The sequence below is a fragment of the Botrytis porri genome, assembly GCF_014898465.1.
Source record: "Botrytis porri strain MUCL 3234 chromosome Unknown BPOR_003, whole genome shotgun sequence".
NCBI lineage: Eukaryota > Fungi > Ascomycota > Leotiomycetes > Helotiales > Sclerotiniaceae > Botrytis > Botrytis porri.
Genome location: NW_024066077.1, coordinates 1,847,877 through 1,863,523, shown reverse-complemented (window position 1 = coordinate 1,863,523; position 15,647 = coordinate 1,847,877). Strand labels below are relative to the sequence as shown.

General features: G+C 43.0%; 4 protein-coding genes across 4 annotated transcripts; 2 read left to right on the top strand and 2 right to left on the bottom strand.

Annotated features, from left to right (window-relative positions):
- Positions 1 to 834: 834 nt before the first annotated feature.
- EAF01_002610 (uncharacterized protein) lies at positions 835 to 2,569 on the bottom strand (the record flags this gene model as incomplete). Its single annotated transcript, XM_038910863.1, has 2 exons — positions 835 to 1,971; positions 2,111 to 2,569. The coding sequence occupies 2 exons, from the start codon at positions 2,567 to 2,569 to the stop codon at positions 835 to 837; spliced, it is 1,596 nt and encodes a 531-aa protein (XP_038773785.1).
- Positions 2,570 to 3,771: 1,202 nt separating this feature from the next.
- EAF01_002609 (uncharacterized protein) lies at positions 3,772 to 5,800 on the bottom strand (the record flags this gene model as incomplete). The annotated part of the gene is made up of 4 exons (XM_038910862.1): positions 3,772 to 5,042; positions 5,090 to 5,326; positions 5,429 to 5,509; positions 5,768 to 5,800. The coding sequence occupies 4 exons, from the start codon at positions 5,798 to 5,800 to the stop codon at positions 4,188 to 4,190; spliced, it is 1,206 nt and encodes a 401-aa protein (XP_038773784.1). The 3' UTR covers positions 3,772 to 4,187.
- Positions 5,801 to 9,746: 3,946 nt separating this feature from the next.
- On the top strand, positions 9,747 to 11,483 carry EAF01_002608 (uncharacterized protein; the record flags this gene model as incomplete). Its single annotated transcript, XM_038910861.1, has 7 exons — positions 9,747 to 9,900; positions 10,032 to 10,041; positions 10,131 to 10,154; positions 10,220 to 10,364; positions 10,420 to 10,725; positions 10,774 to 10,901; positions 10,961 to 11,483. The coding sequence occupies 7 exons, from the start codon at positions 9,747 to 9,749 to the stop codon at positions 11,481 to 11,483; spliced, it is 1,290 nt and encodes a 429-aa protein (XP_038773783.1).
- Positions 11,484 to 12,828: 1,345 nt separating this feature from the next.
- EAF01_002607 (uncharacterized protein) lies at positions 12,829 to 14,995 on the top strand (the record flags this gene model as incomplete). The annotated part of the gene is made up of 3 exons (XM_038910860.1): positions 12,829 to 12,835; positions 12,924 to 14,291; positions 14,388 to 14,995. 3 exons carry the CDS (start codon positions 12,829 to 12,831, stop codon positions 14,993 to 14,995), a joined length of 1,983 nt encoding a protein of 660 aa, XP_038773782.1.
- Positions 14,996 to 15,647: the final 652 nt, after the last annotated feature.

Below are 15,647 nucleotides of genomic sequence, written 5' to 3'. Positions count from 1 at the left end.
CTAGATCATGTGATATTAGTCAAGTCAGGCGTCTTTTTAATCGTTACAAGGAAAAGGGATTAGACAACTGAGAAAGAAGGTCATCCTCTAGTCGAATTATCGCTTTTCCGACAGAGCGTAAAGAGACGAGGATCTCTCAGAATGACCCCATCTCGAGCCCATCATCAATTTCTCAATTCGATTTGAAGAAAATTCTCCCCATTTCAAATACTGGATGACTTTCATGGTCTAGTAGACAAAAATCTACCTACACACAGCTTCATACACATCATTCCCACCAACATCCCTTCCACCTCCCATCCCCATCTCCGTCATCCCCATCCAATCCTCATCCAATCCCCTCTCATCCCCTCCTCTCCCACCCACTCAAATCAAATCAAATTCAAATCCCCACCGCAAAAAACAATCTCCACATATCCATTGACTCCATTCCCTTCATCTTTCTCCATCCCCATCATTGCCGCTCCAAGCATGAGAAAATAGAAAATGGTAAGCATCCTCCAAGTTACGCCGTTAAGAGCGGAGAAGACCCCTGAAGATCTGTCGATCAGGATAAAAGTTCAGACCAAGTAGTTTGACAAGAAACATGATTCATTCTTTGAGGATTCGAGAAGATTCATTGATTCTGCAACACGTGCTGAATAGAGTTTGAAATTCATATCCAATGATATATCTGTCTAAATCGTATTCCCCTGTATCTAAAACTTCTATAGCCATTACTATAGTGTCCGTATCCCTTTTCCATCCACAACTTTTCCATATATCATAATTTTCGTAAAGATCCCATTCATCTGTATCTATGCCTTCCCTCAGTCCTCTTCTTCCAAGCCCTCTCTATCTACCAAACTTCCTCAGCTCCCACCATCTCAACACGGGATACACCAACCCAGCCCAGGCAAACCCAACGTAGTTGCCCATATCACCCCCCTCACTCCCTACCATCTTCGCAAGCGGTCCGATAAAGTAATGTTGACTCATACACAAAATTGCTCCAACCCATCCTATACAAAACGCCACCATTGCCGCAATTCCCAGCGGCATTTTCTCTTGTTTATGCCAATCACTCCATACAAACGTAGGATTCTTACGACGTCTAAATATGAACTCTTCTTCCAATGTAATGACAATCCAGAGTACAACCCAATATCCCATCAAGGATAGGAAATTGGTAAAGATCTCAGAGAGATCATTACGCCCTGCAAGTGCGCAGACGGTGAATACTACCACTCCAAATGTATTCCATAAGAATCTCGGCACCATGGCTGGATAACGGCCTAGAATTTGGAAATCAATACCACAAGAATAGGTAGGCGGTACCATATTGGCGATCAAGCCCAACGCAGCAACCACGGAGCAAAATTTGCCAAATCCACCTAGACTTTCAAAACCAGCCACTATGAGAGCACCTGTACCTGCACCTGCCGCTTCCCAAGATGGGTTATTGGCGATACCAGATGCAAGACCGGCTCCTATGACAAAAGTGAGTGTGAAGGAGAGAGAAAGACCGAGCAGGGTTGCCGCGAAAACTTTCCATCGAGAAGCAATCTTTGGATCGCAGTAGACAAAGAAATCAGCTGCTATAGGAGCATATGTGACTGCGGCGCTAAGACAAATCGAGAAGAATGAAAGCCGGTTCCCGGCAAGCGTTGCGCCTTCAACTGTAGGTTTACTATGGAGGTCAAACTTCGGACCTGCAGTTCCTGCTAAAATCAGGAGAACAAATGTTTGTGGAATCCAGGCAAATCTCTCGTAGTGATGAAATATCTTTATGCCGAATGTTGTGACAGAGAATGTCAAGATAGCTGAAACGACTATTCCAACTTCCACCGAAAGGCTACCATTTGGCGATACTGCAGATAACATTTGACCAGCTACTACTGCATCAATCATAGAATATCCTAATAAGATTACCACATTCAATATCACACAGATTTTCACTGGCCACCATCCCATTGTAAATCGGGCGCATATCTAGATACTCGGTTAGCCAATTTTCACCTCAGGGGCCGAAAAATCTCAATGTTAAAGTGGCAAATCAATGACCGCACTTGGAAAATCCAAACATCCACAGAACCTATGAATAACAATCGCGATAAAGGAAGTCACCTACCATAGTTCTATTTCCACTCCAAGGCCCCCAACCTGCCGTATATGCCACCGGCAAAATTCCTACCATTGCCCCAAAAACACTACAAAGCGTCGCATCCAAAAAGCCCAACCCATAAACACTAGCCCCAATGCTCGCTAAAGTAATATTTTGCGGCGCCGTATTGATCGAAAACCATAACACAACAATTTGTAGGAACGACAGAGTGGATTTGGTAGTTTGTTCAGCGGGAAGTACACGATGAATACCCCGCGCTTCCAGGCCAAGAAGATTTTCAATTCGTGCAGTGAGAGTAAAGAAACGGTTCTGGGGACGAGAAATCGCAGAGTCTGTAATATCGCGCGTGGGTGATATCGAGGGCGAAAGAGCGAGAGGATCGTGAGGGGATGGGAGTCCGCTTGAGGGACCTTTCTCTACATCGTAAGAGGGATCCGAGGAAGCTGTTTGCTCGTTGGGAGTCATTCTATTGTTGCGATTGTTGAATTAACAATTATCTCTCTTGCCTTTGCTTTCGCAGATTTATAATGCAAGAGTGAAAGGAACAGCATTTCTCATTGGAAGTATAGAGAAAATATAGGAACAGAACATGTGTGAGAGGAGCATCAGATCCATCGATACACCAATCTCGTAACACCCTCATTTAGAATTTCCCATCCACCCCATCCATTCAATTGGTTCCAGACCGCAAATGTATCCAAAGAAAACTGTTTTGACCAACCTTTCTATATGTATATTGTGCAACTCAAGCTCATACACTTCATATTAAAACATTAAACAATAAGACCGTGAGACCGTGGGACAGACCCGTTGAACACAAATTGAAGCAACAACAGACAAAGTTCGTGTCTTACAATAATAGAACGAAAAGAACTTTTGCAGAACTACTAGACAATGATAGAAAATTCAAAAAAGAACGTGGTATTATATTATTTATTGGTATGACTCCTTTGGAAGGTCCAGAATTGATTGGAAAGGTGTACTCCGCTCTAGCTTCGTCCCTTGAAATTTTCATGAATTATCTTATCCTAACGGTAAGCTACGTGGGGCAATCAATAATGCTTATCGGTTACAGGGATGTCTCGGAATCTCTCTATCTTGTCCGAAGCTGCGGGGATGAATTCTTGGACTGGTGGTTTGGAAAGTGGTCGCGATAATATATGATCGGATAATTATAGAAGAATTGAGTATCAGGAATACATAAAACGAGATTGGATGCAGAGGATACATGTTCTTCCATGGTACTTTAATCTCATGTTGTGTGTTTCTTTCGATATTTCTGTGTTCATCAACTTCATCCCATCATTTCTTCGTCTCATCTAAACGAGGCGAGGCAAGAGGGCGAACATGTGTAGCATCCCATAACCTGTGGTTGTAGGTTGTAGACTCGAAGGTGATCTTCTCTTTTACGGATGAGGTGTATTTTCAAATATATAATGGATGAACATATCATCCCATTACATTAGATTGGACCACTTGATGGCCACGCTGTTCTTCTGTTTTGGGAGATGTGTACCAGACACTATTCCCAATATATATTTCGTGACCAATATCAAGCCAGCCCAACAAATGGGAATCCCATAACCCAAACAACACATCGACCTTCAATGAACTTTCATGCACCTTCCATCCCAACTCCCCTGTTGTCCTTGCAACTCGAAACACGTTCTTGTACTTCCAGCATCTCGTATACATGTACACATACATATCTAGTTTACGGCCTCCAGCATCAATTTCTCGAACACGGCAAGCACATAACTACCTACCTCTAACTATCTCATTCTCAGATTCGGGACGGAACGCTGCAGAAAAAAGTCTAATCTGTATCCACCCTTTTATTATCCGAGTTCCCTAAGGTCATGAACTGTTGCCAGTGGCCATGAGAACTATTTCTATACAAGAAAAAGAAAGAAAGAAAACAAAACGCCTCTAGATAACACCTTCCCAGCTCATCTCTCTACCGGGGTAAACCCAACCCTGAGTGCTGGTTTTTTCCAAAGCACCACCAATTTCGAATCCCTCTCCCAATTTAACTCCTTGCTCTTTAATTCCCAATCAAATTCCCACGCTAATCTCGCCAAAACTACCCGCATTTCCATGTACGCCAGATTAACCCCCAATCATGCTCTGGGACCCATAGAAAAGGGTTTACTTGCATCTTTGTTATCATTTTGATATCGAGAATCATAAAATGGGTGAGAAGAAGGTAGATATCTCTCAGGATGAAATTCATTGGCGTCGGCGAAATATTCTTCATTATGAGTAGCAACATAGCCAGAGACGCAGACAACCGCGCCTTAGGAACATAGTGGCCATCGATCATGGCGCCCGGACACTCACGCGGGAGACCCATTGGTACGGGTGGGTAGATGCGAAGACCTTCTTCGATTACGGCTGCAAGATATAGAAGTGCCGCTGTGGAATCGCTTGTGATATCTTCTGAAGATGTGAATGCATTGCGGATCTCTTCTTGCAGACGTCGTAGTGTTTCGGGCCTGTTAAGAAGATAGTATGTTACTCCTATAAGAAAAGTGGCAGTGGTCTCAGAGCCGGCTACAATAAGCGTATTAAATTGCGCTAGAATGAATTCGCGAGTAATCTTGGGTCCTTTTTCTTTTTCGCGTGGTAACCTTAGATGCGAGAAGAAATCGTCTCGGTCATTGTTTCCTCGCTTCATACGTCGAGTTGCTTTTTGCATTGAATTTTGGAAATGTACCTTGCTCTTTTCTTTCAAGTCTTTAGGCATAAGAATTGTTGCAATCTTTTTGAAGAATGAGTTCATGAAAAATGGGAAACGTCGAAAGATTTCCATGATAGCCATCAGATGGACGGTGCTGAGAATGAGACTGATCCACGAATGGCCTTCAGATTCGACTGCATCGAATGATTCCCCGAAAGCGAGATCACCAATGATATCAAAAGTTAACCAATTATACCACTGTGTTCTGTTAGTAGTGATTCACAGACAAGACTGTTCAGACTTACTTCTGACAAGTTCAACTCCTTCTCATCATCCTTACGTTTATGGATTTGAGAAACGAACAAGTCCATATACCGTAACCCCACTTCCTCTTGTAGCCGAAGCGCTTTCGCACTAAACGCATGAGAAAGGGATTTTCGGATTTCTCGATGGACAGCCGGATCTCTTGCTGAAACAATGCCAACGTTGGTTTCCGAACCAGTATTGTAGGCTGGCCCTTTGAGAAATAGGGCTTTCCCTTGCTTGACATGACCATGAATTTCTTGATTTTCTTAGGGAGGTGCGAAGTCTCTGTTCTCGAGTTAGTTAAGTGGTATTTCGACATGTTAATCTGGTGAACTAACAAATCGTTTGGTGCAAATCTGACAACTGGACCATATTTTTTGTGCAAGCTGATCATAGTCTTGTGGTAACTTCCAGAAGTACTGCATTTCATTAGTTTTGAGCGTGGAACAACAGAAACTGTGAAGTTTACTTATGCCAACATATTTAGCCATCTGTTATTGCAGCTAGCCTTGGGCCAGGAAATTTTGCAAGTGGATGGAAATGAAGATTGTATATCACTTTGTATGTGATGTAAGAGGCAGTCTGTTCAAGTATTAGCCATCAATACAGACAAGGCGATCTAGCTAGCCTACTATACCTCCAGCAAAAAGTAATAAATGGGAAAATATTCCAATTACACCTTTTCCTTCTTTTGATATGGTAGGAGCCATTTTTGTTCTTCAATATATCCCGAGTTTTCAGCAGGATTTTGAAGTTTCAAGTCAGGTTTCCGTTGTCAATAACTTTGACACCACTGAGGGGATTTTTTCTTATATGGACGAGTTAACATTTGGCATGCATCGGTACTTTTCTCGCATCGCATACCACCGAAACGAAATGGTTAATTGTGTTTTCGTATGCCTAAATTTTTGGTGCGAGGACCCCAGTATCCACCAAATTCTAAGATACGCGATGCGATATCTTGCTCTAGAAATTCTGCCATCATTGGCCAAAGATAGAAGAAACTATTTTGCACTGCTCTTTTGTCTAGCAACTGTGTCTAGGAATTATAAAACGAGATGCATATTCCCAGCTTGCCAATTACTCTTATCCAATTACAAAAAAGAGATATGGAACGACATTTGATCCGGGAAATACCCGAAATGTCCGATAATCGTATTCGCTATATCGCATTCGCATTAGGACGCAAATGATCGAGGGGAACCTCGTTTCGTGATGAATATAAAACAAAAGGTAGTTCTAAAGAATATCTTCAAATCACGACTTCCAAGGTAAAATGTGATGAAGATCTTCGAGATATGATTGTAACTCTTTTCGCTCTTGAATGTTCAGTGGAAGTTGCGCAAATTGACTAATTATTGGCTGTTTCGTTCTGTCTGTGTTAACAGTTCACTCTCTATCGATACTTGCTCATCATTGATTTATTGGATCTATTCGCACTGTTGTATGTTCTCGAGTGTAGGTCTTTCTCCATGATTGAACACCACACACTTACTCGATTTCAAGCTCACTGGTAGGAATGTTTTGAAAGCTAGAAGAACTCTCACATAGTCATTCTTAGCATGATTTGGAAATATATGGTGATTAAATCACTCCTGGCATCTACGAGACTCACCCTGAGGTCAAGATTGATTCTGTATATGTCAATCTCAAAGAACTATAGGGAGAACTTATACCGATTGATTCAACCCCGAGTTACTTGGAAGTGTTTCCTTTTCAAAGAAAATTCAAAGCGAAGAAATCAATCCTGAGACAAAGATTTGCCCATGGAAAGATAAAAGAACCTGTCCGAACCATAGGAAGTTGTAAATCACGGCCAATGAACGCCGAATTAATCGTCGCGAAGATACTAGGTACTGAGAAAACTCAAAGCAATTATAAGAAGTATCGTGACAAGAGTCCAGAAGTGAATCACATAAGGAAGCCAACGTCTATGTAGGTATATTTCCCGGAAAAGACACAAAACCAAGCACGTATTTTGCGGGGATGTATTAGGTAAGAATCTTTGCGTGAAACATGAATTCATCATTTGCCAAACTACGAAACCAGCCTCGGCGTAGACGCTCAAAATTTCATTTTGATGTGTGATCTATTCGAATGATCACGTGGTACTACCATGAATAATGCGTCCTCAACCCACGCCGAGTTTCAAGATCAGACGAAGCGCAGCAGGAGCCAAGTTAATTATTGTGAGATTATTAGAGGGAGATCAGTCCACGGTATAATCGGATCCGAACATTGAAGCATAATCCCAATAGCCCACTAGGGTTATTTTAAGATTCAAGCTTTCACGGATTGTAGATCAAGCGCGTGGATATTATGCTTTAGATGTCTAGAGGAGGATAAACCCCGATTCTCTTCGCGATCCGAAAGACAGGGGGTCGTTCATCTAAGTTGTTAGCTCATAACTAGTGGTAGTAGTTACTCCAACAATTGTTGAAAGCGGCAATTATTCTCATCTCATTTGTGTGTCTTTTTTCACACCGAAATGGCTTTCAAAGCCACTTTTAGTCCGAGCAAGTGTGTCTTAATTTCGGTGGTTCTGCTTCCAGCCCCTCTGAAAGCCCATTGCTGCTATTGACACCGGGGTACGGAATATGAAGGTATCCGTAAAGACGAAGCCCCAGGGGTTTTCGAGAGTTATTTCCCTTCTAAGCCGAAATTCGAAGCTAATGTCGTATCTTCCTGTGCCTTTCGTTGTCATCCTTCCAATCACCCTATTCATTCATTGTTGGCGATACTGATTGGATTGGTAAGTCGTATTGTTTGTGATGTTGTCAGACCATTAACGATCTGTAGGTATGCGATTGAGCAAACAAGAACCGGACAGATGCATTGAAAAATCTACAGAGGTATGAAAAGATCCTTGAATCAGATCATTGGTTCAAGGCAAGGCTTAGTAAAGAAGGCGCATGTAAGCTTCTGCCAAGATTCGTCTAAAAGCTTAACTTTGTGGCTTCATCTGGCTTCCTCTTTTTTCTTCTAGCTGACGCGGCCTAGCAAGGGGCAATAGAGCACACGAGTCGAGGAAAGGGATGTGGATTTATTGGTGGTGTATCTTTCTAGGATGAACTCCCGTTTTCGTAAGCAGTTGGTGGAAGAAAAAGAAAACGGTAGATGAAAATAGCTTTGGATTCCTTGATCCAGGGGCTGATGGGGGGTTTAGTCGTATGGATGGCACAATAAATACCCCAACCAACCAACTCTCTTCTGTGACCTACTTTGTTTTTTCATTGCAGGCTTGAACGTACAACACCAACATGACAACATCATCAGATGGCGGCTAATCGAGTTCAACCTTGTTGCCTTTACGGATATCGGATGCATCCACCCAGCTCTTCCCCAGGTATGAACTCTTTTGAGTAATGATTAACATTCTCTTTTCCTCGCCTTGCATTCTTTCTCCATCTCTCAAAGCATAGGCAAAATCCAATTCTCTTGGTATTCCAATAAAAGTGACGAGAGACCACGCCATTCTCACCATCCTAACCCTGGATCAGTGTGAAACCTCTGGGAATTCCAGCAAGCCGTATGCTGCGTACGCACTAAAGTGACCTGAGCTTTTTATCAGAGTATTGCTTGCGAGATATTGATATTGAATCCTCGGTCGCAAGCAAATGGGATACTACGATGTAATAAATCAAGAGTTTGCCGTTGTCATCAAGCTACCTGTGAATATAGTGTAAATTAGATGAATAAATAAATAGATGAATAGATGAATAGATGAATAGATGAATAGATAGGAATCCGTATCCATTGAATTACTAGGTATTAGTTGTTTTGTCTGACGACCGCCGTCTAATGACCTATCGGAAAACTCTAGACACCATCTATCAGGTACCAGACTTTTGATTCTAGATTTTGAAGTAACCTTTCCACTTCAAACAGCACCAAGCGCCAATTTCTTGCCAGCTTTATCCCTCAAATCCCTCATCTACTAATAAAACAATAATAACTGTGGCTACCTAGGTACTCCAGCTGTGCGGTAAATACATCTTAAAGCATATTTTAGGGGCTGAGGCTTGAACCCACGACGACTGTCCGATTCATCCAATAATCATTCAATATTTCTCTTTCCCTTTACTTTAATTCATTCTAAGCGGCGAATTGAACAAACAAATATACATGCTTCCTCCTCACGCCGCCTTAGTATCTCCATATCTTAACATTTAAGTTAATCTGTTTTGCTTGATCACATTTTATAGAAAAACTACCAAACATCCGTCTCCACTCAATTGCTTCTTGGAATATATCCCTTGTCTTGAGTGACGAGTACCAAAGGAGTACTTGATCGTGTGCTTCCCCACGTCTCTTTTTTTCATTTTCCTTTTCCTTGAATCAATATTCATTTCACCTCATTCTCCATTTCAATCTTGTCATTTTCGGCATTTTACCTTGGTACTCTCTATCTCTCTCTATCTCTCTCTATTCTCCCTCTATTCTCCCTCTCCATCTCTTGTACCTCTTTGCTTTACATACAACAGCAGCATTCGAATTTCTTCTCTCCATATACATACACAATTGAGAAGACGATCGATCATATATCCCTTGGCACATCCTTTCATCCACAATTTACAAAAGCCGCGCCAAGACGGTTGTTTAACCCTGTCGAAATTACTCTCTTGTAAGCTGATCAGCATATCGCGATAATCGAAAATGCGCATTTCGTGGATCATCACTTTATCGGGACTTTTGTCCATTGTGTCGGCGCTGGCAATTCAAAAACGAGATGCCGACTTTTACAGTGTGCGCACAAAGTTACACAAGGACATGAGCGGAAGGAAAGGTGATCCAAGCGGGAAATATTTTCGTAAGTTCTTGTTTCCTTCTCAAAGACAGTTTGTCGTGGCGGAACTTGCGACTTTGGACCTGTCCGAATGGTCCGGTCCTGGATTATTATTAGAGTTTATGTTGAGTTGAAACCCAGCTAACGCCTCACAGATGAGAGTGTGTACGTATTTTTACCATTCGATTAGAATGCAAGATCGAGGGGTTTCAAAGTAAATCTGGAATTCAATGCTAACATGGCGAGGTTAATAGCTTCCATCCGCATTACGACGGCCGGTATGTAATTTTCCAAGGGATTCTTGCTACGTACACAATGACGGAACCTAATATCATTCGTGCAGATTCGCCGACAAGCAATTGGGCTATAGAGAACGCAGACAAGCACTTTCGAATCTCATCCAAACCTACCTAGCTACTTTCTCAGATATTGGAGTGGAAACATGGCTCATGCACGGTACTTTACTCGGCTGGTGGTGGAATCGTAAGGTAGGGACGACACTGCAAATGTGCCGATTTCTTCACACAATCTCACAATTTTTAGATTCTACCATGGGATTCCGACTCCGATGTCCAAGTTTCCGAAGATTCGATGCACTTTCTCGCCTCTTACTACAATATGACCGTCTTTCACTATAAAACTCCACGCATTCCAGAAGGCCGAGATTATATGCTAGAGGTTAACCCTCATTATGTTAATAGGGAGCAATCGGACAAATTGAATGTCATTGATGCACGATGGGTCGATACTACGAGTGGCTTATTCATTGATATCACAACTGCCAGATACAATTATACACATCCTGCCGGAGAGGGAATGATGAGCTGCAAGGATGGTCATGAATACAGGGTAATTCTTTTGGGAGCATGGTTAGCTGGATTGCGCTAATAATCTTAGGATACCTACATCTTTCCATTGCGAGACACATTCTTCGAGGGGGCTCCCGCCAAAATCCCATTCGCCTACAAAGAAATCCTGGAGGCAGAATATCATGAGAAATCATTGACTTTGACCGAATTTGAAGGGTATGTTTGATGAATTTACGACTTTCACTCTGGAATATCTCTGCTAACTTAGCTCAAAGCCACCACTTCGACGATGATAAAATGGAATGGATTCCCGTAAAGCAAGATATTCAAGTACCAATGGAACCACAAAAGGCAGCTCAGCCACCAAAGACAGATGCACAAAAGGCGGAGGAGGCGAAGCAAGCCGCAGAAAATGCGAAAACACTGGAAGAAACCAAAAAGTTGGAGGAAGCCAAGAAGTTAGCAGATGCACAAAAAGCTACAGAGGAAGCCAAAGAAAAAGCGAAGCAAAAAGCCGCAAAGGAAGCTCAACAAGATGACACACCACCCGTAAGCAAACAACCAATCAAAGAAGAAGAGCCAAAATCACCATCCCATGATGCATCCGAACCTCCTCCAGCTCAGCGAGCCGCAGAGAATAAAATATTTAACGCAGTCGAGAAAAATGCCAATAAAGTACAAAAAGCTGAGGACAAACGTAAACAGGACGAACAAAAAGCCGCCGATGCGAGACAGAAAAACGAGGAGAAGATGAAGGGAGAAGTTAAGAAAACCGAAGGTTCCGCGCCGGTCTCCTAATAAATTAATCCTCCCAAGCGGTCGATACAACCGGTGACCTCACGGCATTCGAGCTCCATCGAACGGTTTTGTCATTCTTGGCACTACGAAGAGCCAATTTCTACGGATCTATAGGATGATAGTTTGTCACCTTACAATTTCATTTCTTTCAGCTCGCTAAGCGATTTTACTTTCTTCGCTACTATTTCTTCATTACATCATATGATATTCTTCAATAGTTCCACCACAATATGGACCATTGAATTGGAAGGGTACGGAGTTCTGGATTCAGGTGATTACGAAAAGAAACAACAGTATATGGAAAACATGGCGCGCCAAAGCTAGGGCATTTGCATATAGTCGGGATTTGATTTGGCGTTATATTCCCCTCCCAAATATGGGAAAGTATTGTATAGGATAGAGTAAATGACCGAAAATTACAATGGTGGCGCAAGGAGTTGAATGCCATTGAGTACGATTAGTCGGATAGATCTTATTATGAGATTTGGTGACCTTGGTTGGTCCAATGTCACATCTGCTAGAATTGAGATAATTTCTCAAGCTTAGATCTTCCTCGTACCAGAAGCCCCGAGCTCCCTTCTTGTTTTTCTGATCAAATCAACAATTGGTGAAGGGCAATGAAAGTATAGGCTGGACTGGGTTGTGCTGTCTCTTTTTATTGTACTCTACTTGCAGACCCCAATGCATGTCCTTGAATGATCTGCAGACGTGTAAGGCTGCAAGCGCAAGCTTGAACCCCTCCTCGAGATTGGCATCGGAACCGAACCGAATACAGACAGTTCAAGGGCTATCAAACACTTCGGTACATCGGATGTGCGGGCAAACACCTTCCGATTTGTTATGTGTAGTAATCATTTCCGAGAATGTGTGTTTTTAAGTGGCTGGTTAATATATAATTACACTATATTACATGCAAATGCAAGCTTTGAAGAAAAATCATCAAGTGAAGTAGAAGATCTCCACTATGATTTTAGGCGTTGTCTCTCTATGTCTCGACTCGCTGGTCCGCTAGGTTCAGGTTCTTGATAGAAACAGAGATAGCTATCGGAAAACTTTCCTAGGCGGAAAAAATTTGAGGAGAAAAAAGACCCTTCACGGTCGATAAGGTGTGATTGTACCCAAAATTCCCTGTGGCGGGGAAAATTTCAGGCTTATCGATGATGTTAATTTTTTCAAAATTATGGGGTTGTGGGTTGCTATATGAAATGGATGAATTGTATGAGCTGTTGCCCAACTTATCTTTGTCTTTATCTTCGAGGGCCGAGTGCTCGTTATAATTTTGAAAGAATTTCTTTCGCAGTTAATTTGTTATTAATTGAAATTTTAATAGTGTTTTTTTCCAGCCATGTCTTGTCAGTTCTACCCCTTCATCCCCGCCAATGCAGAAATTTCTGTAGTTCCACAAGAAAATTTCAGAGCTAATAGTTTTCACAATATTAGCTTCCAATGGCGAAGCATCTACCAGCCAACACAACACACTTCCGATTTCCGAACGAAGAAATTCCCAATACGAAGATCCGCACAGTGTAGGTTTAGGAGTAGGAATTGGAGCACAACCTCGTCGTCGCTCAAATGTATCTGGACGTTTAGCCTTTCGCGATAGTGTGCGCGCGGAGGATCTGGAGAGTTTGACGAGGACAGCTAGTGTTATTAATGGACACCAGGATGCGTATCTTGAAGCGCATGGAGAATCGTCGAGAGAAAGCGATGCTGGGAAAGAAAGGGATAATACCACGATATCTTTTCCTAAAGCTGCAAAACCGGGTCCTATCAGTACGATCAGAGAATTGCCTAGCGAATTCAATACACCATACTCGACTCGTCCGCCTTCGCCTTCTTCGACGGTTAATACGCCGGGTGTGCATTCGCATCGAAATGGCCAGGGACTTGCAAACGGAAGCGGAAGTGCCACTCCACGGGAATATTTCGAGCTGCAAGTCGAAGAACCGTCGAGAAATCTGCCAGAAACTTCATACCCGGATATCGGTAGTGTGAAAAGTCTCCGCGGTGCACTCATTCTCCTCACAACATGCGGAGCACAGCTTATGGATAATGTTTTTATGACTGGGGTCAACATCAGTTTACCCGCCATCCAGAAAGAATTCGGAGCGAAAGCAAGTGATTTACAATGGTTAATCAGTGCGTACACGTTAACCTTTGGTGGATTCCTATTGTTGGCTGGGGTACTGAGTGATCGCTTCGGACGTAAACTTATTTTCTTCATTGGGATGCTGTGGATTTCTATTTGGACAATCGCAAATGGATTCGCGACGTCGTTTATTCAACTTGCTATTTTTCGCGCCCTACAAGGGATTGGAGCCGCGATGACGGTTCCTTCTGCGGTGGGAATTATTTCATCGTATTTTGTGGCTAAAGATCGCACGATTGCGTTATCCTTCTTTGCGGCGTCGGGAGCGGTGGGGTTCTGCGCGGGACTTATTTTTGGAGGGTTCTTGACGGGGAGTCTGGGGTGGAGATATCTGTTCTATGTTTCTGCTGTGTTGACGGGGAGTTTGGGGGTCTTGGGTCAGTTTATTCTGCCGAAGGATCGCTTGGAGGGACAGGAGAAACCGAGCTTAGATCTCTTGGGCGCGGGATTGTCGACGGGGGGACTTATCTTGCTTTCGTTTGTTTTGTCGAGTGGAGGCGTGTATGGATGGAGTAAGGCTTTTATCATCGTTTTGTTGATTCTGTCGGTGGCTGTTTTGGGGATTTTTGTCTATGTGGAGAAGAGGGCTTCGCATCCGATCATGCCGCTTTCGCTGTGGAAAATACAGAATTTTGCTGCGTTGTGGATTTCGGGGTTTGGTATGTTTTGGGGGTTTTTTCTCTCTTCTTTTCCCCCTTTTCCCCTTTCCCCTCTTTCGAGAAGTGCAATTTTGAGTACTAACACAACCCCCAAAGTATGTTACGGAGGCTACCAAACCGTCCTCTACTACATCGTTCTCATCGCGCAAGAAATCAATCGTCTCTCCCCAGGCACCACGGCCCTCTATTTCCTCCCTATGGGCGCTACCGGCTTCATCTTCTCCATGTCCGTCGGCAAGATCCTCGAGCGCTACAACACCAAATCAGTGCTTCTGATCGGCATGCTCATGATGATGGCAGCACCCATCCCCGCCGCCCTACTCACCTCCTCCTCCACATCTTTCTGGTCACATGTCCTCCCTACCTCCCTCCTCGTCGTCGCTGCCGTCACAATCGTATACTGCTCCTGCACGATTATCCTGCTCAGTAGCGTACCAGTTAGTGTAAAGAGTCTCTGTGGCGGTATGATCAATACCGCGTTTCAGATTGGGTCGGGTGTCGGATTGGCGCTCGCGAGCGCGGTGGTACAAGCGGTGGATATTGATAAGGGGAAGGGGAATCTAGAACAGTACAGTACTGGACTGTGGTTTTGCGTCGCGTTTGGAGGAGTGGGGTTTGTGGCGAGTGCGTTTGGGGTGAGGAATTCGACGGCGGATGGGTTTGGGGGGAGGAGAGGTGCAGGCGATTCGATTGCTCTGCATTGAGTGAGGGTGTTGAGAGGGGAAAGGGGCGAGGGGAGATTGGATATAAATGTGGTTTGACTCTTGAAATTGCTATTGTTGCGAGATGTATCAAATTGATGATGATAAGTGGTACGGTAATTTTTGGTTATCGCGGATATATATTGGGATATGGATATCATTTAATCAATAAATATAACGAAGATGGACGATTTTTTCATATTCAATACGTAAGATTACATAGGGATATGGTACAGGTAATGGAAAATCAACACAAATTACAAATACTCGTAAATATATACAGAGAGTGCATCAAATGTTCAGATACGTCCCAATGTGATAAAATAAATCTGTTTCTCAAATTCAATTCGATGAAGATGGAAGATAGATCAAGAGATCAAGTGAGATAGACCAAATGGCAAATCATCAGAAAGATCTAAATTCGAGTGAAAAGTCCCGTCCAATCTTTTTCCCTCTTAAAAAGTAATTTGCTCGCGAAGTTTCTTTACATGTACACATACCCTCTAGACACGAACCGGCATATAGAAGTGCAATTGCTTTAACTCATGATAGACTTTGCGAGATACCTATTCCTTGGGTACATCAACAATATATTCACACGTCCAGAGACTCAAGATACAAGTCCAACTTCCAATGCGTGTAGAAGCACATATCA